This window comes from Castanea sativa, chromosome 11 (genome assembly GCF_040712315.1).
Source record: "Castanea sativa cultivar Marrone di Chiusa Pesio chromosome 11, ASM4071231v1".
Lineage (NCBI taxonomy): Eukaryota > Viridiplantae > Streptophyta > Magnoliopsida > Fagales > Fagaceae > Castanea > Castanea sativa.
In genome coordinates, this window is record NC_134023.1 from 35,344,086 (window position 1) to 35,367,960 (window position 23,875).

The 23,875-nt window shown below is 34.4% G+C and overlaps 1 protein-coding gene across 2 annotated transcripts; it reads right to left on the reverse strand.

Moving 5' to 3' along the window:
* LOC142617581 (protein FAR1-RELATED SEQUENCE 3-like) lies at positions 1–16,827 on the reverse strand. 2 transcript variants are annotated; one of them, XM_075790482.1, is made up of 6 exons: positions 16,553–16,827; positions 13,343–15,642; positions 13,163–13,252; positions 12,606–12,755; positions 2,021–2,136; positions 1–447 (listed from the first exon to the last, which is right to left on the reverse strand). In XM_075790482.1, exons 2-5 carry the CDS (start codon positions 15,557–15,559, stop codon positions 2,026–2,028), a joined length of 2,568 nt encoding a protein of 855 aa, XP_075646597.1. In that variant the 5' UTR covers positions 15,560–15,642; positions 16,553–16,827; the 3' UTR covers positions 1–447; positions 2,021–2,025. The 2 variants fall into 2 exon arrangements, with proteins under 2 accessions (XP_075646597.1, XP_075646598.1); XM_075790483.1 differs by lacking the exon at positions 1–447 and adding an exon at positions 1,783–1,920.
* Between the last annotated feature and the right edge of the window lie 7,048 nt (positions 16,828–23,875).

Genomic DNA, 23,875 nt, shown 5'->3' on the forward strand with positions numbered 1-23,875 from the left:
TTAAGCATCACAAGATACAATTAGAAGAACATGTCACAATCTCCAAAAGCCGGAATACACGATATCTGTAATTGCTCATTAGGTAAAGATCTGAACGTTCACAACTTTCATGTACAGAAGTTTCTAACACAGGGTTACATGGACATGATGTAGTATCTTCAAGTTAGAGATATAAGTCACCAAACCTAACTAATATACTAAAAAAGCTGAATGTGGAGAATTGAATAGATCTAACAAAACTAACTACAACTAGACCAAATCTGTCAATGGGACATTAACAGGGTATTAACATGGTACATGATGTTATTAACCAGAACACACCTACAATGCCTCTAATGCTACTGCTTTTCCAAAGAATGATAGGTCTGATTCAGTTATTGGTCTCAAGGGAACTTATAGCCCATAATAACTCATCTGTGAAGACTTTGCCGCCATTAGAATGAAGCTCTGTATTAAACATCAAATCATGGCACAACATTAATCATCTAACCAGGTATGACTTGTATAGAAAGGCCCAAAGAAAAAGCATATTGATGAGTGGACTTTGCATATACGCAACAAGCATAATATTTTTGGCCAAGCAAGAGAGAAGAAAAGATAAGCTTCAAGAGAATTCACAACAATTCAAGCATCCCAATTATGGGTGCAGAAGACCATACAACTGCACCGGCCTGCTGAGCATACCAAGTTAACCAGGATTAACCAAGCCAAAACCTGGTTTGAAAGTTACAAGGCCTAGATACTGTGATTTTTCTGAGTAGCTCAGGTATATGTCCTGTGTACTAGAGCTGTCTGCTCTTCTTAATAGAATGAGTATTTACTTGCTAATAAATAAATAAATAAATCATGGCTAACTTGAATATTCTGGTCATATACATGCGTAGCAATTCAGCCCTGCAGCTGCTTCACACTGGCTCAATAAGTAATTCAAATTTAGAAAGGGATTCTAAATGAAAAATGAAAAAATGGTGAAGTGGCATATCCCTATTTAGTTTTTCTGGACAGCTCATCCATGATCTTGCAGAATCTTTTACACTACTTATCAAAGCCCACTTTCTTAATGTAACCCTATCATTATTATATAAAAAATTTAAGATCCAATGCTGGTGTTACCACTTGCTCATAAGAGTTTTAACTTTTAAGACTATATTAACTTATGTGTTGGAATATCAAAATGGAACTACCAGTACACCTTGGATGGTTGGGATTGGGTCAGGCCTGCTAATGACCTGTTAAAGTAACTGCTCTTCTCTCTGTTTTCTTTTGGGACAGAACATAGAAGAAAAGAAAAGCCAAGCTTGAACTTTTTGATTAGCATCTCACCTACTGCTTTTGAACTTTCTTGTCAGTAATTAACTCATGCACTCCAGGGGACATAAATCTGTGACCTCACCAAATACCATTCTTATGCAGATTTGAAGTGCCATTTTACCCAAAGGTCATTGGCATAATTACTTTTGAACTTTTTATAAATGATCTTTCATAAATAAAATTTCTGCACAAGAATCTTGCTGGATATAGTGATCTTTCAAAGGAAATTATCCTCATTAACAAACATGAAACCATAACATTAACATGGACTAAAAACAATTCAAAAGCAAGTGATGGAAAATAATATTGATAACTGCAATGATTATAATGCAGTGTACTTGCTCCATGTAGAATATCAAATTTACAATAAACTGATGTGTAAGGGCACTAATTAGAGAATTGAGTGGTCAAGAGTGTTGTCAGTTAAAACCACAGCTACTAAGTAAATTTTATCAAAAAGTGTCCATCTAGTCATCCCAAATATCAGATATGATGCATCCTCTGGAATTCGTTGTCTTTTTCTAATTGTTTTGGTTCATGTACACTAGGGCATGCCAGAATTGATTAAGCCACAGACAAACTCCAATTCGTCATATGAACTAAATAGAACTGCTCCTCGGAAAATAGCAAGATAAGAATGAACATCGTAATTACTTGTACAATTATGACAATATTTAACAATTAAGAGTACTGAAAAGAGAATGCTTACTGCTTTCAAAGCTGCTCACGGATATAGGCCATTGATCTTAGCATGGAACCGAGTGTATCTCTGGACACTTGAAATTTCACCTCTGTTTCACCAGAAGTTGTCTTTGTATCTTGGAGCTGATCAAACACAAAAACAGATTCTTATACTACTTAACACTAGAAAGTCGTGCAACTATTCTAAAAATAATAATAATATAATAATAAAATCTAATCTTATATACTCTTGCACTTTCTGAAATGCATATATTATAAATGCTAAATTCAATACAGCCCTGGTGTTTGAAAGATCATATCCATGTAATTCTCAAGGGTCTTGCTAAACAATATCTAGTTCAGTCCAAATCAACTATTTGTCCTAGTCTGAGATAGAATGGACTTCCTCAAAGCAATGTAACCAGATTATGAAAATAGAAATGATTGAAAAATTATGAAGTAAAAAAACACAATGAGCACTAGCTCACATAGCACCTCCTATTGTAAAAGCAAGGTGGAGGGTGGAATCATGTGTTCAAGACCCACCAATGTGTAACTTACCAATTAAAATAAATAAAGACAGGTAAAAACCAATAAAAGATCATACAGAACATAATAAGGTGAAACTGCTTTTAAGAACTAGGGTAAATAAAAGTCAACAGTACTTTTAAAATGACATACTGAACAATAATTTACATTGAGATGCTACAGATCTATTATCAAAACCATGGGATGTTCTATTAGGTAAGATGCAAAAGCATTCATTAATTACTCAGACTAAGAAACCTACATTTAGACTGCTGAAATCAAATACAAGATCATTTTTATACAAGTACACAAAAAATAACATCCACTTGGAGATCTCATTTCAAGTGCGCCTTTGGTGGAATCCAATATTCCAATTTAGCAATTACATCAAGTGAGCTTGCAACTAGCGTTGATTTAAGAGTGGGCTGGCTTGAGTAGGTCTTAGGCTATGTAGCACGGACACTGATACGACACGGGACATCACATAACACGAGACAAGGAGACAAGGCAATTCTCAAAAAATTAGGGCACAAAACGGCAAGGACACGGAAATTAAATTATATATATATAGGTGTATTTTATATATTTTGAGGAATATTTTATATTTATTTTAAATTTAGAGATAAGTAATATCTATAAAAATCTTTGAAACATTCTCAAACAATAATAAATTATAATATACATGGATTCCCATAATTTAAAAAAAAAAAATTACACCGTTAAATGGACCACTTTTAGTTTTACAAATGTTAATATTATAAAACTGTTAATCTTCACAGGGCCAAAAAATGATTCAGTAAATGGAAAACATGCGTTGTAGTGTAGTTAGGGCGTTAGGGACCTAGGGGTAGTGCTATAATGGACCAGATCTTAAAATAAAAAATAATAAAAAAGACCTGATCTGGTTGAGAGGGTTCCAAGAGTTGCACACCGATACTGAAGCAGAGGAAGAGCACTGCCATACCTGACAGAGCAGCACCAATGAGGCAGGTTCAGTGAAGGCGAATTGCAGATCAGCATGAGAGATGAGAAATCTCTGAGATTTTTTTTTTTTTTTATGAGTAAGAAATCTCTGAGATTTCAGAGCAATAAAGAGAGAGATTGATCGAAATTTTAGAAATTCAAAGCCTAATTGATGTTTCAGATTGTGCTTGGTTGTAAAAAATCTCTTCTTTTCTTTCTTTTTTTTTTTTTTTTTTAAATTCTCCCGTGTCCAGACCATGTCCAAGCCATGCCCCAGTTAAAAATACATTTTTTATTCAACACGTACTAGACACAGACGTAATTGTGTTAGCACGGTATCCATGTCCAACACGTATTGAACACAGACATGATGCCAGTTTACGCACGTGTGCTCCCAGGTTTTAGGTCTAAAATTATGCTTAGGAAAAATGCGGAAAAGGTGAAACTGATATTTCAATCTTGCCATTAGCAAAAAATATTTTTAAAAAGAAGAATTTGATCTTGTAATTACATGATACAGACCAAGCTACTAACTAAGGCCACCTATATAGCTTCATTAGGTATGCATACGCTCTAAAGAGTGTGAACACCTTTAAGGCCACCTATATAACTTGCAAAAATGTCTATAACCCTAATCTCTAATACTTAACTAAACATATTATTGTGAAAATTATTAATTTTATAAGTTTTTTTATTAGCCTATTAATGACAATTAAATTATTAAATATATTTGAAACATTAACATATTTTATTAAGAATAAAATCAAAATTTTATTCAGCCTAATAACCAAGGAAAAAGTTCTTACTTTAAAGTTAAAAGCTTCATTTATAATACACAATTTAATGAATTTATTTAACAAAAGAATTCTCTATTTCCAAATTAACCCAACTTACTTCACCTAATTACATTTTATCTTGTTGCATAATGCTTTCAAAATTTTGTCCATAGTGGTGTATCTATACTTGAAATTTTTGGAAAGGAATTCTAAGAGTACTTATTGGTCTATAAAAGATATATAGGATTTATTTATCTTAAAAAAAAACTAGGATTTGTTACTATGTTAACTTTCCCCTCTCAAAAATATGGAAGAGAGGGAGAGTAGAGAGTTCTACCCTTTACATCTGATTTTGCAGGATTACCAAGAGAAACATGTGCTGCTGGGTGCAGCGCTCCTCAAGGATTGTCCAAGTTCACATTCCTTATATTTCCTGTGTGCTATCCTTGTCAATGTATATGCCTCGTGACAAGCCAGGAATGTATGTTTCTTGTATCCTAATTCTCCAGAATTTGACATGTTCCATTTATTTTCTTTGATAAGTAGAAAATTTTATTGAAAATAAAGACACTTCATGTTCAAGATGATGAACACAAAGAGTGAAAAATTACAAATAAACTCTGAGAGAATCATGGAATTCTAAAACAGAGGTACAATGGGTAAAATCCCAAACCTGAGACCACACAAACAAACTGCGGAGCAATAAAGTTCCATTCCATGAAATGGCTCGCTCAAGGTTAGGAAATTTGGCACATCAGTCAAATTTATGGTCCATGTTGATTGAACTATTGTCTCTACTCTCTATCAACATGAAATCTAGATTGAACACAAAGAAGTGGCATTAAATTCTATTGAAATTTGAAAAGTTTCTAAAAATGTGGAGATGATGTTGATTACAAAGTCTTCTACTGATTTTACAATCTGCAGAAACCTCTGAAACAGCCACAAATTTAGAAATTGAACTGCCCAGTCTTTGAAATAACTCCAATCTCTCCCCAAATGGACAATTTCAAAAGCATGGGAGGTAATTCTCCATGTTCTTATTAATGTTTTCCAAAAATGACAAGGATGTGAAAATTTCACAGGAAGTTCTGAAGCCTAGTATGTCCATTGTAGAATAATTACGTTTGTGCATATGGAGACTTTACGTGGGGATTTTACTGTTTGTTCTTTTTTATGAGACTTTAAGGGTTTCACCCCCTATGTCTTTCCCTTGGAAAGCCATATGGAGGGTTAAGGCCCTCTGACCCTCAGACAGAGTTCTTTTTTGGTGTGGACAGCGGCATGGAGTAAAATTCTTACATGTGATAACCTTATCAAGAGGGGTTATTCAATGGTAAGTTGGTGTTATATGTGCAGTTGCAATGGGGAGGCTGTGGACCACCTTTTAATACATTGTAGTGTGGCTTCTGAGTTGTGGAGTCATGTTTTTAAGACGTTTGGGATTCAGTGGGTATTACCGGAGAAAGTTCTTGATTTAGTATGTGAATGGCGGATTGGGGGATCTAATCGTTTTTCAAGAATCTGGAACCTTGTTCCTCTATGTTTGTTGTGGACTATATGGGGGGAAAGAAATCAGCAAACTTTCAAAGATGTGGAGTACATGTCAACTCAATTACTAGCATCCTTCTTAGTTCTCTTTATGAGTGGTCATTTGCTTCAAGTCTTACAGATTGCAATTCCATTCCATCTTTCATAGAGTTCATTCATATTAGATATTTTCTTTCATGTTGTAATTCTTTACGCTATTTTTTCCATGAAGTAGTCTCTTTTCAATAAAATTATTCATACCTATAAGAAAAATTACGTGTTGTGCATATAAATGATACATACAAGCCAATATTGTTGAATATAAAAATGGCTGTTTCCTTATTCAAAGGAAAACAGCAAATACCCATATCTGCAAGTAACCAATGCAGTTTAGTTCCTCAGATTCACAGCATGTTACAATGTCCAAAATAAAACTAATAATCATAATTATAGATTAGAAGAAAAGATAAATCACAATCAAGCAAGGCAGTGTAGAATACCACATTTCCATGGTGAAACACATGCATAAGCAATCCCTCAAACACATGATAATGCAACAACCTTCTAGAGGATGTTTACTAACCAAAACTATTTAGATTATGATTATTGCTATGGTTGTTAACAGTACTATATGACATTATATGAGTGCCATTGTGGGGACAATGCATATAAATGGCAAGTCATCATTTGTTGGTCTTCACTGGTTTGCTAGAAAAGCATATTACAGGAAAGGGCCACACCATCACTGAAAGTGAAATTCACCAAATTATCCTTTCATCAATTTCATTGTTTGAAGCAAACCACTAAACAAGAATGAACATATTCTTGCCTGTGATAACATTAATGATATAAAAGCACAAAAAAACCATTAGCTCATAAGGCTCTACTACTCCCTATATGTCAGTGTGGTACCAGAGTTAACTACTACTTTAGGGAGTTGTCTGCCTATGACCTACTTAAGGTAAACCTAAGTAAGAGTAAAAAGGCCTGTCGGTGAGGTATGGAATATGTCAGAATTTGCAGATATCCTTTGGTGTTTGCCGTTAGCCTCACCTACCTTGGTATGCCTTTGGGGGTATCCTTCAAGGCCAAGTCACTATGGAATCCTTTTATAGAGAAGATAGAACACAAATTATCAGGTTGGAAGAAATTGTAGTTGTTAGAAGGCGGATAAATACCATTATTAAAAAGTACACTATCGAGTCTACCTACTTATTATCTCTCCCTGTTTACTATTCCTGTTTGAGTAGCAAACAGGATTGAGAAATTGCAGAGAGACTTTCTTTGGGGTGCTGTGGGTGATGAGGTGAAACATCCTTTGGTAGGGTGGGATATAGTGTGCACTCCAATTGCTAATTGTGGATTGGGAATTAAGAAGTTGGTAACATTTAACCAAGCTCTGTTGAGTAAATGGTAATGGCACTTTAAGATTGAGGAAATATGGTCGTGGAGGAGTGAAGTATGTGAAATATGGAGTGGGGAGGTTGGTGCATGAAGAGTGTTCGAGGAACACATAGTTGTGGCTTAAGGAAAGGTATTAACCTGGGATGGGATGGGTTCCTACAGTATATTCGCTTTGATGTAGGTGAAGGCAACCAAGTTCAGTTTTGGCATGATAGGTGGTTGGTCAGGTGTGGTGACCAACCATTGAGGATGGTCTTTCTAGACCTGTATGATTGCTGCGTGGCTAAAGATGCTTCGGTTGGTTCCTTGTTAGGGAAACAAAATGAAGGGGAATAGAGGAGTTGGGACATAATCTTTGAGATACTTTAATGATTGGGAGATAGAGGTGGTAACCTCCTTTTTCAATCTTCTTTATTCTAATATCCCTCACCGTGAGGGTAGAGATCAATTGGGATGGAGATTGAAAGGGAATGGGAATTTGATGTTCACTCCAATGCCTTAAGGGGCCCTTATGCCAAGATTTTCAACTTGAAGAGTATTTGGCGTGTCAAGGCCCAACGAGGGTCTTTCATCGTTTGGACGGTAGCATAGGGGAAGATCCTTACTAGTGTTAATCTCATTACAAGAGGTTACTCACTAGTAGGGTGGTGATGTATGCGCCGCTTTAGTAGGGAGATAGTGGTGCATCTTCTGTTACATTATAGTGTTGCATATGAGTTGTGGAGTTTCATTTTCCATTCCTTTGGGTTTCAGTGGGTACTATTAGAAAACGTCACTAACCTTTTGTTTGGTTGGTGGGATTGGGTAGGCAAGCAATCTTCTACATTTGAAACTTGGTCCCACTATGTTTGATGCATACATTTTGGTGGGAACATAATCATCGTACTTTTGAGGATATGGAAATTTTAAGAACACAATTTATAAATTTGTTTGATTGGTCTTGGACCTGGAGTTTTACTAATAGTAACTCCATTGCTAAGTTTTAAAAATCACTGTGTACATAACCTTTTGTAACTCTTTAAACTCCTTTGCATACACTTCCATGCATGAAGTAGTCTTTTTCAAAAAATATTATTTACTTATTTACTTTTTCAATAAAATTTTATATATGTGTATATACACACACACCAGCAAGTTGCGATCTGCAGGCCAGACAAGGATCATCTTACCAAAATGTATTACACTTTCATTCCAAAAAAATAATTATGGCCACCCAAAATTTTTCTTAAACCTTCTTTGTGTTGATTGAAAGGCAGCATTTAGTAAGTATATATAGTAAAATTTAAAGTGCCTAGGTAAAAAGAGGATACATCTCTACGAGTGAGTTTGGTTGGAAGGAAAAATGAAAGGGTAGAAAAGGGTGGAGAGAAAATGGAAGATGTATTGAATCTTTTTTCTTTCTCTTTTTTTGATAAGTAAAGATGTATTGAATCTATTGACATTTTCTCTTGTTTAGTAGGGTAGAAAATTAGAAGGAAAGAAGAAGGAGAGATGATTATTTCAATCTAGTCTCACAATTTTAATTTTCCTAAAAAGAGGTCAAGAACCTTGTATGTCAACTGGCACCTCTTAAAATCTCTAATAAAGACGTCTAAGGTTCAAATCCCCTCCTCTCCAAATACCGAATCATCACAAAATCTTCCAAAAAAGGGAGGAAAGTACAAGATAAAATGTCTTAAAATAGTAATTTGATAATCTTATCCCTCTAGTTTATTAAAAACAATTCAATACGAGGATATAATAGGAATTTAATACAACATGCTTATCGCTTAGCCCATTAGGGTGACTACCCCTGGATTACCTAGCATCTAGTTCTAGCAAGTGGGGTTAATTGTCCCATAGAGTTCTTCTTTAGAAAAGCTCCCTACGTTATCAAAAAAAAAACCATAGTCTTCATTTTCTCCCCACTATTGTATCCCTACTACCAAAAACTTAGACAAGGGCAACCACGCCTTATCTCAAATTTTCTAGGGCCAGTTATAGATCCTCAACAAATCAGTCATGACCAACCACATTTATTGTTTTCCACCACTCTATTCTATCTTAAGGCCATACTCTCTATTATTTCTTAACTGACATGTCATTTTTTACTACAAGTAATACTTTGGGTCTTTCTCTACCATTTTCTCTTTCCTTAATTTGAATCAACTCACTCCTTTTTACCAAAGCATTTATCCTTAATTGCTCTCTTCTGAACATGGTCACATCATCTCAAGCTAGTTATCTCTCATGTTCTCATCAATAGGGGCCACCCCTAATTTTAAGAGAACTTTTTCATTTTGAATCCTATCTTTCCATGTTTTTCCATTTATCAATCTCTCTCTTTTTAAAAAAAATTATCATTTAATAGTTACAACGAGAGAAGGGGGGATTTGAACCCTAGATTTCATGGACACACCAGGAGACAGGAGATACCAACTTAGTTGAGCTATAAGATTAGTCATGATCAACCACATTATTGTTTTCCGCCACTCTATTCTATCTAAGGCCACACTCTGTTATTTCTTAACTGACATGCCATTTTATACTACAAGAAGTAATATTTTGGGTCTTTCTCTACCATTTTCTCTTAATTTGAATCAACTCACTCTTTCTCACCGATGCATTAATCATTAATTGCTCTCTTCTAAACATGAACAAATCATCTTAAGCAACTTATCTCTCATGTTTTCATCAATAGGGGGCCACCGCTATCTTTAAGAGAATTTCCTCATTTTGATCCTATCTTTCCATGTTTTTCCGTTTATCCATCTCTTTTTTTTATCATTTAATAGTTACAACAAAAGGGAGAGGGATTTGAACCCTAGATGTCATGAACACTTTAGGAGATACCAACCAGTTGAACTACAAGGCTCTTAGTTTTTCCATTTATCCATCTTTAGAGCATCCGCAGCAGATGTGCCAAATATTTGGCACATTTGGCACACCAAACACAAAAACGGAGCTTTATCAGATGTTGAAAATCTCAAAAATTATGCCACATTGCTACAGTACTGTTGCAAAATGGCACGGTACGGACAACAATTGCAAAATGGGATATTATTATTTTATTGCGTTTTTCCCTCTCCTCTTCCACTGATATCTCTCTCTCCGTCGACTCTATCTCATTTCTTCTCTCTCTGTCACTCTCTATCTCTTCCCTCTCCTCCCTGCTCAAGAAAGTTGCTCAAGATCACTCTCAAGAAAGTTGCCACCGATCCCACCGCCTCACTTTCCAATCCTCGCCGCCGATCTCGCCAGTCCTCGCCGTTGATCTCGCCGCCTCATTCTCCACAACTCGCCGCCGATCTCACCGCCTCATGCTCCAGCCCTCGCCACCGACATCCACAGCCCTCACCGCCGACCTTCAAATCTCTTAATCGAGTTGTGGGTGTGAGATTTGGGATGGGTTTCAATGTGGGTTTTGGGTCGGCGTTTTGGATCGGTGTTGTGTGGGTTGTGGGTCCCCTATCCTATGATTCACATCATCTTCAATCTCTCCATCTTTAAGAATTATTGATCCAAGATGTCGAAAGCTCCGCCTTTGGTATCTCTTGACTATTGAGTCTTTTTTTGATAGGTAAATAAGAAGCTTTATTGAAATAACTCTTGACTATTTAGTCTTACAACCCTTCATATCTCTTTATACTTCCACTAAATTTACATTCCATGCACTCTATTTTATTCCTACTTAATCCAAATTCTTTAGATCCTTAAATGTCTCACCAAATTTCTAACTTGAAGTTAGCTCTACATCTAATTTCATACACTAAAATCATTCATCTACAAAAATCAAACACTAAAGGACTTCCTCTTGAATTGATGTAGTGAACTCATCCATCACTAGTGCAAAGATATATAGACTTAATGTTGATCCTTGATGCACCAAACACTTTTTTTTATATAAGTAAAAAGGATATATATTCAAGAACACTACCTTATGCACCAAACACTTATAACGGAATATATTAATCTCTTTATTCACTCCTTACATTTTCTATCCTCTCACTTTTTTATCCTCCCTACCAAATAACACCTCAATTATTCTAAATGCAGACCACCTCACAATGCTATAACTTTTAATTAAACAATCTATATAAAGTAAAATAAGCACACTCATATCACACCACATTACAAGGTGAGTGCCGAAACACATTAACATCCCCATTCTACATAACACAGTGACCTGCCTTCCAGGTACATAGGTTTGTAACCACTGTCTATATAATATATATCTTGTACATTCACAATGAACTAAAGGGGGTGGATGTTGTAGTGTTGTACCAAAGCCGGTAGAGGGACGCATGGTTGTAGTCTTTGGAGGAGAGGAGTATCAGAGCGGTTTGGGATAGTTTCTTTCAGAATGTGGCATTTGAGGTAGGTGATGGAACACAAGTGAGATTTTGATATGATCAATGAAGTGAACACTTTTTTTTTAATCAGTATGTGTACCCTGACCCGTTCAAGGGCTCAACTGATAAGGAAGCCTCAATTTCTGCTGTTTCACAAAGGCTTTCATTATTGGGAGTTGGAGTCCATGAATTCCTTTCTAGACCATCTTTACTCACAGGTACCGTGGGGAGTTGGGGGTGGGGGGTGATAGCATGAGATGGAGTTTGAATGGGAGTGGTAAGTTTGATGTTCACTCTTATTACAAAGCTATTCATGGTACCAATGTTAATTCACTTCCTTGATAGAGTATATGGTGTGTCAAGGCTCCAAGGAGGGTGTCCTTTGTGTGGACATTAGCTTGGGGTAAGATTCTTACTAATGATATTCTTATCAAGAGGGGTTTCTTGTTAGACAGTTGGTGCTGTATGTGTCAGTGTAATGATGAAATGGTGGATCATTTATTGCTCCATTGTGATGTTGCTTGTGCTTTGTGGAGTGAAGTTTTTTAAGATGTTTGGGAATCAGTGAGTGATCCTGTTGAAAGTAACAAACGTATTATTTAAATGGAAAAATAGGTTTGGGAAACACTATTCAAATATTTGGAATCTTACTCCATCATGTTTGATATGGATAGTGTGGAAGGAATGAAATAAATGTACATTTGAGGACATTGAGAGACCTCTAGATCAATTGAAGTCCTTGTTGATTCGTACCTAGTTTTATTTGTCTCATGCATAGGACTTTACACATTGTACTTCTATTTTTGAGTTACAAAACTCTATTCTATTTTCTGTAATTCTTTAAGATACTTTGTGTTCATCATCATGAACATGAAGTATTCCTCTATTTCATATTATTACTTATCCAAAATAAAAAATTCCAACGTACATTAGCACTGTTAAAGCAAATTGCAGAAGTTAATAAAAAACTAAGCAACTTCAAATAGTACTTATCATACATTCTGAGCTTTTATTAAAATAGAACAGAGTTATGAGAGAACTCAACATAACAAAATTTATATACACAAAAGAGATTTCGTACCTTCAGATTGATAACAGCAACTCTATTGGTTGGTGTTGATAGCTGCTGACTGATGTAGGCCATAGATCTCAACATAGGCTCAAGTGTGATCCTTGTTAGCCTAAATTGCACCTCTGTCTCTCCCGAAGGGTTCTTTCCATAATCTTGCAACTACAGCACATGTAAAGAAAATTACAAATAGAAAGATAAGAACATTAATAGCAACATATTTTACAAACCCTTCTCAGCTATTATGGATGTGGAGCATAGAGATGAAGACAGTGAATTATTTCATTAGAATATTTAAGGTTTAATGGAGACTGCAAGAGTATCAAACAGGTCCTCAGGGATAGGACTGATCTATTCCAAACAACAGGATACATTCATTTCCACCTTTCAATTCATCATATTACACTATCTTTTCTTCTATTGGTAAGGTTCCAACCTAAGAACTAAGTCACCTATCCCAACTCCCACTATATTCAATATTAAACAGGAAAAGGGAGAAGAAAATTGAAGAATACAAGTAGCATAGATAGCTAAACAATTGATGGAATCTATTGAAAAGGGGTGCATACCTTTAAGTTAATGACAGCTACTCTACCAGCTGGTGTAGAATTCTTATTTTCTATCACCCAAGTCATGGACTTGAAACAAGTCAGAACCACCTAAATAAATAATTGACATTTAAATTTAGCCATCATCAAAGTACATTCAAAAGTTCAACAATAATTCTGTAGATCTCAGATGATTCATACAGTGTTATCAGAAGTGGCACCATCGCGGTGAATAGACACAGGAGCCATGCTTGGCTGGTTCAAATCTGCACCAGGAACTCCTACATCATTAAGATTAAAGCGATGTGGCATTGCTTCTTGCCAAGGCCATAATGATGGGGCCATTTCAGGAAATGACATGGAGGTTTTCTTGTTATTGTCATCTTGACTATCGCCACTACCCTGAGAAATAAGAGGTGTAACTTTAGCAACATTTTTCTTCACAGAAGCAATCTTTTTCTCACCCTCCCTTAGAGCATTCATTGCTGCATTATAAGTCTCTATAGCAACTGACCCTTCTTCGGCATATTTAATGGCTTCCCGACATAAATTGTTGAAGCGCAAGGTGAGAGTCTCGATACCTTGTGGATCCGAATTTTGTTCATCTAACCCAACCCCTGCTTTGGCATTCCTTGTCCAACGCTTCAATATGTAGTGCGATGGAAGGGTAAGAACATTTGTTACAGTGAAGACAGTCAATATATGTCGACAAAGTATGCCAGAGTATTCAAACATCTGACAGCTGCAATTTGCTTTCATCTCAGAAACATCAACATTGACTATGTATGCCTTGTGATCATGCTCATATTTTGCAACCCTATACTTGCTAACTACCCCATCACCCTCAATATTATTTGCAGTGTACACAAAAGTTTCAACTAATTCCTCCTGAAACTTTGTAAAAACTTTTCTGGTATAGAGATTTGCTGCTTGCTGTTCCATTGGTGATGGTGTCTTCAATACTGGTGTGGTGCAAATTGTATCATAATCTGCTTCTATTTCTTTTTCTAATGAATGTTCCAAAGCTCTTTCATATTGTTTAAAGAAAAGAGGGATGGTGGTCTGCTGATTCACATAACCATCAAAAAAGGAGCTAACACCTTGGTTTGAAGAAAGTGCAGCAAAGAAAGTTCCTCGAAAATATACTGGGGCCCACTGTTTGCGAGCGTTATACACTGCCTGAAGCCATTCATTCTTCCGCAGATCATATTTATCAAGGAGACTGCCCCATGACGACTCAAAATCATTAATTGTCTCAGAAAAGTTGATGCAGCTATACAGCTCTCCATAGAATGAAGGATGAGCAAGGTATATATGAGCCAACCTTTCTTGGCCTTCTCTTAATATGTGCCATTTGCAAATACAGTGGCGCGTATTTGGGAAAACCTGCAAGACTGCTGCTTGTATGGCTCTATCTTGGTCTGTGGTAATAGAAACAGGAGGCCTATCACTCATTGCTGATAGCCATGTCTTGAACAGCCAAGTAAAGGAAGACTCGGACTCATCTAGAAGTAGAGCACAACCAAACAACACCATCTGACCATGATGATTTACACCTGTAAAGGGAGCAAATGGCACCTGATACTGATTTGGTCTATACATCGTGTCAAAAATTACTGCATCACCAAAGTAATTATAAGCAGCTCTTGATCTTGCATCAGCCCAAAAGACATTAGTCATGCGGTTATCATCATCAAGCTGTATAGCGTAAAAGAAGCCAGGGTGTTCAGACTGCATCTTCTTGAAATAGTTTAGAAGATTCTGAGCATCTCTACCAAGGGTCCTCTTTCTGCTAGAAGGCCTAATGTAGTTTAAAGGCCCACCACTTCGGATTGGGTGATTTGGTTCTACAGGGGAGGCACTCCTAACTACATGATTTGGTTGAAAAGCTACACTATTGCCATCCATGGAAACATAAACATCACCAGTAGCATCCAACGTATCAACCACACTCTTGGTAGCACCAGCAAAATGCCTACGGGGTCGAAGATAATGCACTTTACTAGGAGAAACCATTGAATGGTTATGGTCCTCAACAAATTTTGTCACGACCCAACTGTTTGAATCCTTCCTCTCAAGCCTAATCATGGCATTGCAGCTTTCTATATTTTTCCTTTTGAAAATCTCTCTGGAACATGCAAACTCCCATGTTACAATTGGCCCATCAGGCTTATTACGACTGAATGGACCAACATGGGTGCTAAAACCCACATGCCTAGCATATGCATCATAGAAAGTCTTTCCAGCATCTTCCGATTCAAACTCCATGCCCACTTGTGGTGTAGCAGTCTCATCATCATCATCCTGACTTATTACTTCTCTCTCAGTAGAATTCCCAGCTAAATTCTGTTTTTCACCATTATCATGTTCAGAATTTCCATGCACATGGTTTTCCCTGTTGTCCCCTTCAACATCCATGCGAATTCAGTGCATGCACGTCTATGGTCTCTTATGGAGGACTACAAACAGTGACTCATGTGCCGATGCAAAATTAAAAAATCCTGCATTTTGTACCTCTAAAAGTCATTACTAAACCAACATATTTTTTTTCTTAAGAAAACCATTGAATAAAAAATATAATTCAAGGAAAAACATTTTGAAATATGGAATTTAATAAGAGAATAGCCAAAGAACGAAATTATTACAGAAAGGCAAAGATAAATTTTTTTTTTTTTTTTTTTAAAAGCAGGGAAATAAGCACTACTTAGATGCTTAACCCAGACATAAGTGCTTCATCACTGATATTGGTACCCTTATGAATGTCCCAAAAGCATAAGAATTTAATCATTTAACCATAATTCTAACACTCCCCCCTCATGTGTGACCCTAAACACCACCTTGATAAATGGGGCCCAACATGTGAGACTTTTAGCTTTTTAAATGAGAAGTAGAGTAGAGACATGATTTAACCAAAATTCTAATACTAAATTCAGATAGGAGGATTCAATTCCAAATAAAAAATTATATTGGATTCTATACGTATCCAATTAGAACAAAATCTAAATTTGATAAAACAACTAATTCCATATGGGACAATGCTAAAGGTACTCGTGATTTTACTACAAAAGGCTTACACATAATAGAGGAAAATTTTCTGCCTTTTTATTCACAATCCTTACAAAAACAAAAGTTAAGGCAAATTTTGCTTCAAGCAACCAGTCTCTTTTAGAAAGAATTGAAAACACAACCAAATGCTGGCACATAATAGACATTGTTAGTTTCAACAGTCAACACTAACAGCCACAAGAGGGAAATTGCCCACCAAAATCCTAAACGAAATGAAAATTTTCAAGACTCTTTTTTTTTTTAATGTTAAACAAATCATTTTAAAAAACAAAATGGAACCCAGTTCCTGAAATTCAAAGACAGAAAATGGAATCACATTAAAAAATAAATAAATAAAAAACTCACCTTGCGTTACGTGTTGCAGGTAAGACCAGAATTGAGGGTGGTATTGGGCTTTGTAAGCGAAGAAGTTGGTATCTTTGTGAGTAATTTTTGTGGGAGAGTGCGTTGGGTTTAAGGGTTTGAGAGAGAGGGAGAGAGAGAGATTCAAAGTAGAAAAATAATTAAAGGTGATGAGGCCAAGAGTCTTGAGAGTCAGTAGCACCTAGTACGAGAATAAAAGAAGCCAAACAAACCCAGAAGACAGGAACTGGAAGTGGTTTCGTTTGTGTTGGTTTTTAATTCCCTGTTTTCGTTTTCCGTTGACGTTTTCACCACCACGCTTTTTACTATTTACTCGTCTAATAAGCTATGCCCGGGCCTACATGTGCATGGGCACTATAGCTGGCTCGGGTCATGTAGGGCCCAATTATAACCAAGAGACTTGGTCCAGGTCTGTTTTAATTCCTATTTGGATTAGGCCTATCCGCCTATACATATCTAATTTCTTTTTTTTCTTCCATCTACCTATTTCAACGCTTATCAAATAAAGTTAGATCTCTCTCTCTCTCTCTCTCTCTCTCTCTCTCTCTCTCTCTCTCTCTTAAGTAGATGATGTACATATACAACCATCTCTATGATCCCATTGGGTTACCTAGATGGTGAGCTCATTAGTCTAGAGCGTAATACAAACTCAAAAGTCTTAAGTTCAATTCATCACACTATCAATTCATGAGATTTTTGAAGTATCTCATAAGCCAATCAAAAGTTGAGATACCATTTCAACTACCTAAGTGGTGAGCTCGCTAATCTTGGGCATGACGTAAACTTAAAGGTCTTAAGTTTAACTCACCAACTCTATCAATTCATGAGATTTTTCACTTTCTTATATCAAATGTTGAAACTGTTTTCGTTTGATGGTTATTGGGGGCTTTTTTTTTGTAATTGAGCCTAAATTTTTGAGGGGTTATAAGCTTAAAAACACACCAATGAATGGCCTTTGATAGTTACTGTTGCATTTCTAGCTTACAACACAAAGGCCGAAAGAGGGAAAATACATACAAGGAAAGACTAAAAGCATAGTGTTATGAATTCAACAATAAAACAGTACAAGTTCAACGATGAGAATTGTAGCAAAAGATGAGAATAGAAGTGTGCATGAGTTAAGAGAAGAGAGTGTGATTTAGTGATACCTTGTGGGTTGAACAGCTTGATTTTCCCACAAATTGAATATTAAGAGAGGGTGACAGAGATGGAGGATTTCCAAATACGCTTCTGTGTAACAATTATGGATGAGTAAATCTACTATATAAGGAAATTACTTTTTTTCCTTCTTAAAAAAAAGGGAGAGAGGGACACAGAGCTTGGAAATTAAACTTAAGAAGTGATAAGCTAGTGAACTTTAAATCTCAAAGTTTCTAAAACATTTTTTTTTTTTTTTTTACCTTATAACACAAGTTATAGTTTAAGGGCTAACTATGCATTCTAAAAGTTTATAGTGGAAAGTGTAATTGTGGTATAATTTAGAATGGTATAGTGTAATTATTCATTAGGGTTGTGTTAACGGGCACCTTATCATCAACTTTTCTTTACTTTTTTTGGCAGTTTTTTGTCTTTTTTCAGTTTTATGTCCTTTTTTTTTATCTTTATAAGCTGTAGAGCCAGCTTCATAGAAAGAAATATAATATTAAAATAAAATGTGGGGCTACTTTTATGTTTTTTTTAATTTATCTAATTTTTTTACTAAGTAGAACCCACATTAGTCCAACCTTAAAAAACACTACATAGTGCTTGTTAATACATTCATACATACATACATACATATATATATATATATATATATATATATATATATATATAGTTAGATTCAAATTATACCTGATGTAACTCTAAACAATGTTATATCACTCAATAACTTACTATTGAATTCATATTTTAAAAATTCAACCACTGAATTACATGTTCTATATGTCCTTAAAATATATGCCAAATTTCATGTCAATCAAATGTAATTTACCATTCGATGCATAAATTAATCTTTTATGCATTATCTCAAACTACAAAAATTTGAATTTAAATAATTAATTGATGACATGGCTATTGATATTTGATCACCTTGAAATTTTGCAAACATAGAGAATATACGAAGATAACGTAATCTAATGGTGGATTTGTCAAAAATTACATCTAATTAAAAACTATTGGTTGGTAGAACATTACTTAAAGTTACACTAGGTTTAACTTGAACTCAACCCATATATATATAAACAGGATTCCTCTATTTAATTTGGACTTTTTGTGAAGATCAAAAATACCTCATCCGGTAAAGAATGAAATTTTTACTACAAATGTTGGAGTAATATGGTCAACAACATTACAAAACTCCCCATAAATTAGACTGGACTTTTTTGTAGGTTTGAAAAATACCCTTATCAATTGACAATGAGTTCTCTTAAAAATAGGGATTATAAAGTCAAATAACAAATTTCATCGATCTCTACCCAAAAAAATATGAACCCACTCAACCACTCTTATATCCACTCACCATGTTTTACTCATATAAAACTGTTTTACTCTTAAATTAAAAACCCAAAAAAAGAAAAAGACTTACCTGTTTGTTTTCTTTTTCTTTTTTTAATTAGTCATACCTGTCATTCATCTCATGGTTACTTCACAGTCCGCACTAACTCTCAGGGTTCATTTGATTGGGTAAATTTCAGGAAGGATGAAAAAAACAGGAGAGAAAAAAGGAGAGAAAATTGTATTTTGGTGTGTTTGATAAGAGAAGAAAATGAGAAGAAAAACTGGTGAGGCCTAGGGATTTTCTCCCCTAGCCCACCAAATTGCAATCTCTCCAATTTGAGGAGAAAACTTAAAGGAAAAAAAAATCCACTTGAAGAGACCAAATCGCCCCCTTATGCATTGTGCAACTAACTTTTACTCTCACCTTGTCCAATTTTTTTAAAACTCTTCATTCTTTCCTTTTATCCCCTTTTTTTTAGACTCTTTTTTCTCACTTTGTCCTATTTTTTTCGTTCTTTTTTTTACTACTTTTCATTCCTACATCCTACCCCTTTTTTTGTGTGCATTGTTCATCCTTTTTTCCTTTCATATGTTTTTTTTTCCATCCTTTTTTTTCACATTTCTTTTGGATTTTCTCTCTCTCTCTCTCTCTCTCTCTCAACGAAGTGCACTATATTTTTTTTAATAAAAATATAATTCGTTACTCTTTTTTATCTAAAAAAAATATAATTCTAGAATTTTTTATCTAATAGGAACATGATAGTAAATTTATACAAACCATATTTTTTATTCTCTTATTTTTCTTCTTCTTTTTTTTTTTAGATAACTGATAGAAAATATTTTTTGATTGTAATATACTTTGTATACAGAGTAAAAAGGAAATGGAATCACTTGACTCATGCTAACATTTCCTTGTACCAGTGGAAGAACATGTACCCCCATAAAACCGTGGACCCCTTGTCTCCCCATCATGTGTTTTCTTGAGTGGCTGTGAGTGTGTGATATGAAGTCAGTAGATCTATAAAGCCATCCAAAAAGTTTTCTTCTCAATCAAACCCAAAAAGCTTTCCATTTATCTATTTTTCCACTCCTCTAATCAAACACAAATGAGGAAAAATAAAATATTTTCTATTATCTCACTTTTCCATCTTCCCAACTAAAACGGATCTTAACTCTTAACTCTATTCTTTTTTTTCTTTTTCATACAATCCCACAAAAATCATTCGTATGTTCACCTCTTCTTTCCTTTTTTTTTTTTTTTTTAAATATATATATATTTAACTAGTCTTCCTCCCCACCTGTCCATCCTTTTTTTTTTTTTTCTTTCTTTAAATTCAAATTTTAAAAACAATTCAACTTTGTGAAGAACTCCACATTCAAAACATAACCACCCAATTTGATTGAATCATTGTCTTAAATAAAAACTCTCACATATGATACTCTCATCTCTCTCTATGCTATGTATTATAATGCCATATGACTTCACACCTAAAATCGAAGTGCCTTCTCCAATTTCTATTCTAATTTATGTAAGGTTTTTTCTCTTTCTCTAGCTCTTCACAAATACTTAAGAATATTACTTGATTAGGAAAACAAAGTTTTGGCTGATAGTAGATCCTTTTTTTTTCCCCCCTTTTATAAATGTTTTTGATATCATAGGTGTCAATTTTGGGGTTGAAGTTTAGCTAATGTTTGTGGTGATAGAGTAGTGCAATGGGCCTTTTTTTTTTAATTATAATAATTTGTAAAATTTTCAATTTGAATGCTATTTTATTATTCTCACTCTCTAGCATTGTTGAATTTTCAGATGTTTATATATGATGATGCATAACTAACCACACATACAAATGACGTAGCTAGCAGCATTCATATATTCTGGTAATTTTTTTAATTGCTCTTTTTTCTTTTTTCTTTTTTCTTTTTTCTTTTTTTTTTTATACAAGATAGAATTCTACTCTAACTTAATCTAAGTGTATATGTGTGTGAAGCTCCCTCCTGGAGACTTGAAGCACTTATACTTGTGGAGTGACTATCGCATCAAGGATGTGTGGTAGTTTTTTTTTTTTTTTTTTTTTGAGAAAAAAACACACACAAATATATATATATATAGAGAGAGAGAGAGAGAGAGAGAGAGAGAGAGAGAGGAAGGGGGATGAGATTAATTGCTCTTTTTGTGTTGACTTGTTTTAGAAAGAATTGAAAGAAATGGAAAGTCTATCAAGAGAAGAATATATTGGATCATTTAGAAGGTTTACTATCTGCATCTACATTAAATTTTGAGAACAAGAAAATTACAAAATTTGCCTTTTGAATTGATGTAAGATAATTTGAAATAAAAGTAGTGGTGTCTCTATTTGAGTTTCAAATATAGAGGTATTGTAGGTAATTATCAAAATTCCACCTATGGATACAATCAAGATTAATGTTACTAGGCACCCAACGATCCACATGTCTCTAGGCAATGAAACAACACAGTGAATATGGCACGCTGTGGTTAATGAGTCAGTAAGTTTTAATTTAGTTTTTCACTGTAAACAGTGGCTTGTTGCCGATTAGACAAGTTTGTAGTTCTTTTGTAACGAACACATTCTCCCACAAACATATGATTTCAATACTATTTGTGTGCGTGTTTATTTTTTTTGGGTGCTAGGCTCACTACGCTCTGACTGTATCAGTAATTCATGAATACAGATATTATTCGAGAAATACGTAAACTTTGAATTGGAATAAATTGAAAATTATGATATTAAAGCCAATAACAAAGAAAAAAAAAAAAAAAAGAGCCTCATCACACACGCTCATGCGTGCAATAAGCCAAATGTGTGTGTGCATATATATTTTAATAATTTGATAATTACAATGGTAGAGGGGGGATTTCAATATTGGATGTAATGGACACATCAGGAGTGCAAATAGTTGAGTTACAAGGTCTTGGCTGAATAATTTTATTTAACCTTAGAAATTTGAGTAAATTTCAATTCAATCTCAAAGTTTGTACTAAAAATTATTTAAACGAACTAGCTACCAACAAAAATTGTGGTAAAAGGTTTAAATGAAACTTTTTTGGAATTCCATAACTATCTCAAAATGTGTGCCAAACCAAAAATGTGTTTTACTATATCAATTTTATGCATGTAGAACCATAATTTTATGCTCCTATCGAGTGTAAAATCCATTTTTTTATGCATTTTTTAGATGATTGGTTGATGCGCGAGAAGGGCTTCTTATCTAATGGTTAGACATGACAAAATTGGACTAGGACTCAATAATTCAATCCAAGCCTGAATTATTTTTACTCAGAGTAAATACTAGTTGATCTGTGACCTGACCTTTTTTTAAGGTTGGGTTGGATCAACTATCTAGCATGTGATCTAACCCATTTTTAATTATTTTTTAAATAAAATTCAGACTTAGTTAGTTTACTTGTTTGTTTCCGGCTTTCCTCAATTGACAATTGTAATGCCAATGGAATGCCATTATTTTTATTTTTATTATTTAAAAAAAAAAAGAAAAAAAAAAAGGAGAGCTTACTCTAAAGCGAGAAGATCGCAACAAAGAATGGCGAAGTCTATAGAAGCTCATTGTCTTTGTAGTGACCTCAAAATTGAAAAAAATCTAACTTAATGCAACAAACAATCTATATAACGCTGCAAACAACAAAAAACCAAAAAACAATTAGAGTATGAGAATGGGAAATTTATAAAAGAGAAAGAGAGAAAGAAATGGGGTTTAAAGTAGGGTTTAATCGTGGGACATTTACAAGGAATCAATACATAAAGGAATTTTAAGAAGTGAGGTTAGACGGTAGACGCTTGGTGGATAAAGCAATGGTGGTAAGCTTAGTCTTTTGCATTTCAAGTTTTGCAGACAGAGCAATGACAGTAAGCTTAGTCTTTTATATATTTTTTACAGGTCTTGATGAAATAGGCTTTTAAGATTGTAAATTTCTTATTTTCTTTTATTTTTTGTCAAATTAACTATCCAATAGGGCATTTGTAATTTTGTTTTCTATTTTGAGATGTTAAATATTGTGTGGAAATAGAACATGTGTGATTGTTTTAATTAGATTTTCAAATAGTAGATCAGACTGCTTTGTGTTTGTGATGCTTTGTTTTGGCTTATAATATTTGGATTTGTATGATTTTATTATTAATGAACAATTTTTTTTTGAGAAACTAATGAACAACTATTAATTTGTTGATTTGAGCTCTTTCTTGACATAGGTGAATCAAAATTAATGCATTTCATACCAAATAATTTGTTGCAAGACTTACATTTTTTTTTTTAGGAAAGTTGCAAGACTTACTAAATAACAAATACATGTTTTATTTTTATTTTTTTCATTTGAAAAATATATAAGTCAACCCAAACCCAACTCGACTCAATCGTAACCCAATTGATTTGGCCCAATCCGTTTGCCACATCTACTAATGGCATGACCAAATTCCATACTAAAGGGGCTCTTTTGAACCCATAGCTCCTCATTATGTGCTCTGCTAATTGTTAATTGCTCATTAGCTATCCAACAAGACATCTACTTTGAAATCTCTAAGAAAAATTTCATATCCTATTAATATGATAATTCTAATATGTTCTAGTTCATCACTAAGGTAAAGGACTTGAGTTAGTTAACTCTCACAAAATGGATTGTCTACTATCTTCTTTGTTTTAGATATTTTGGAGGTCGTTTGGTATATGTGTTTTCAGTTTTTAAAAAACATTACACACATATTTATATACTTTTTTACTCACACGCATTTTAAAAAAATACAAACAACATTACTAAAACAACATTATCAACACCCTATTTGTTTTCAAAAATTGTAC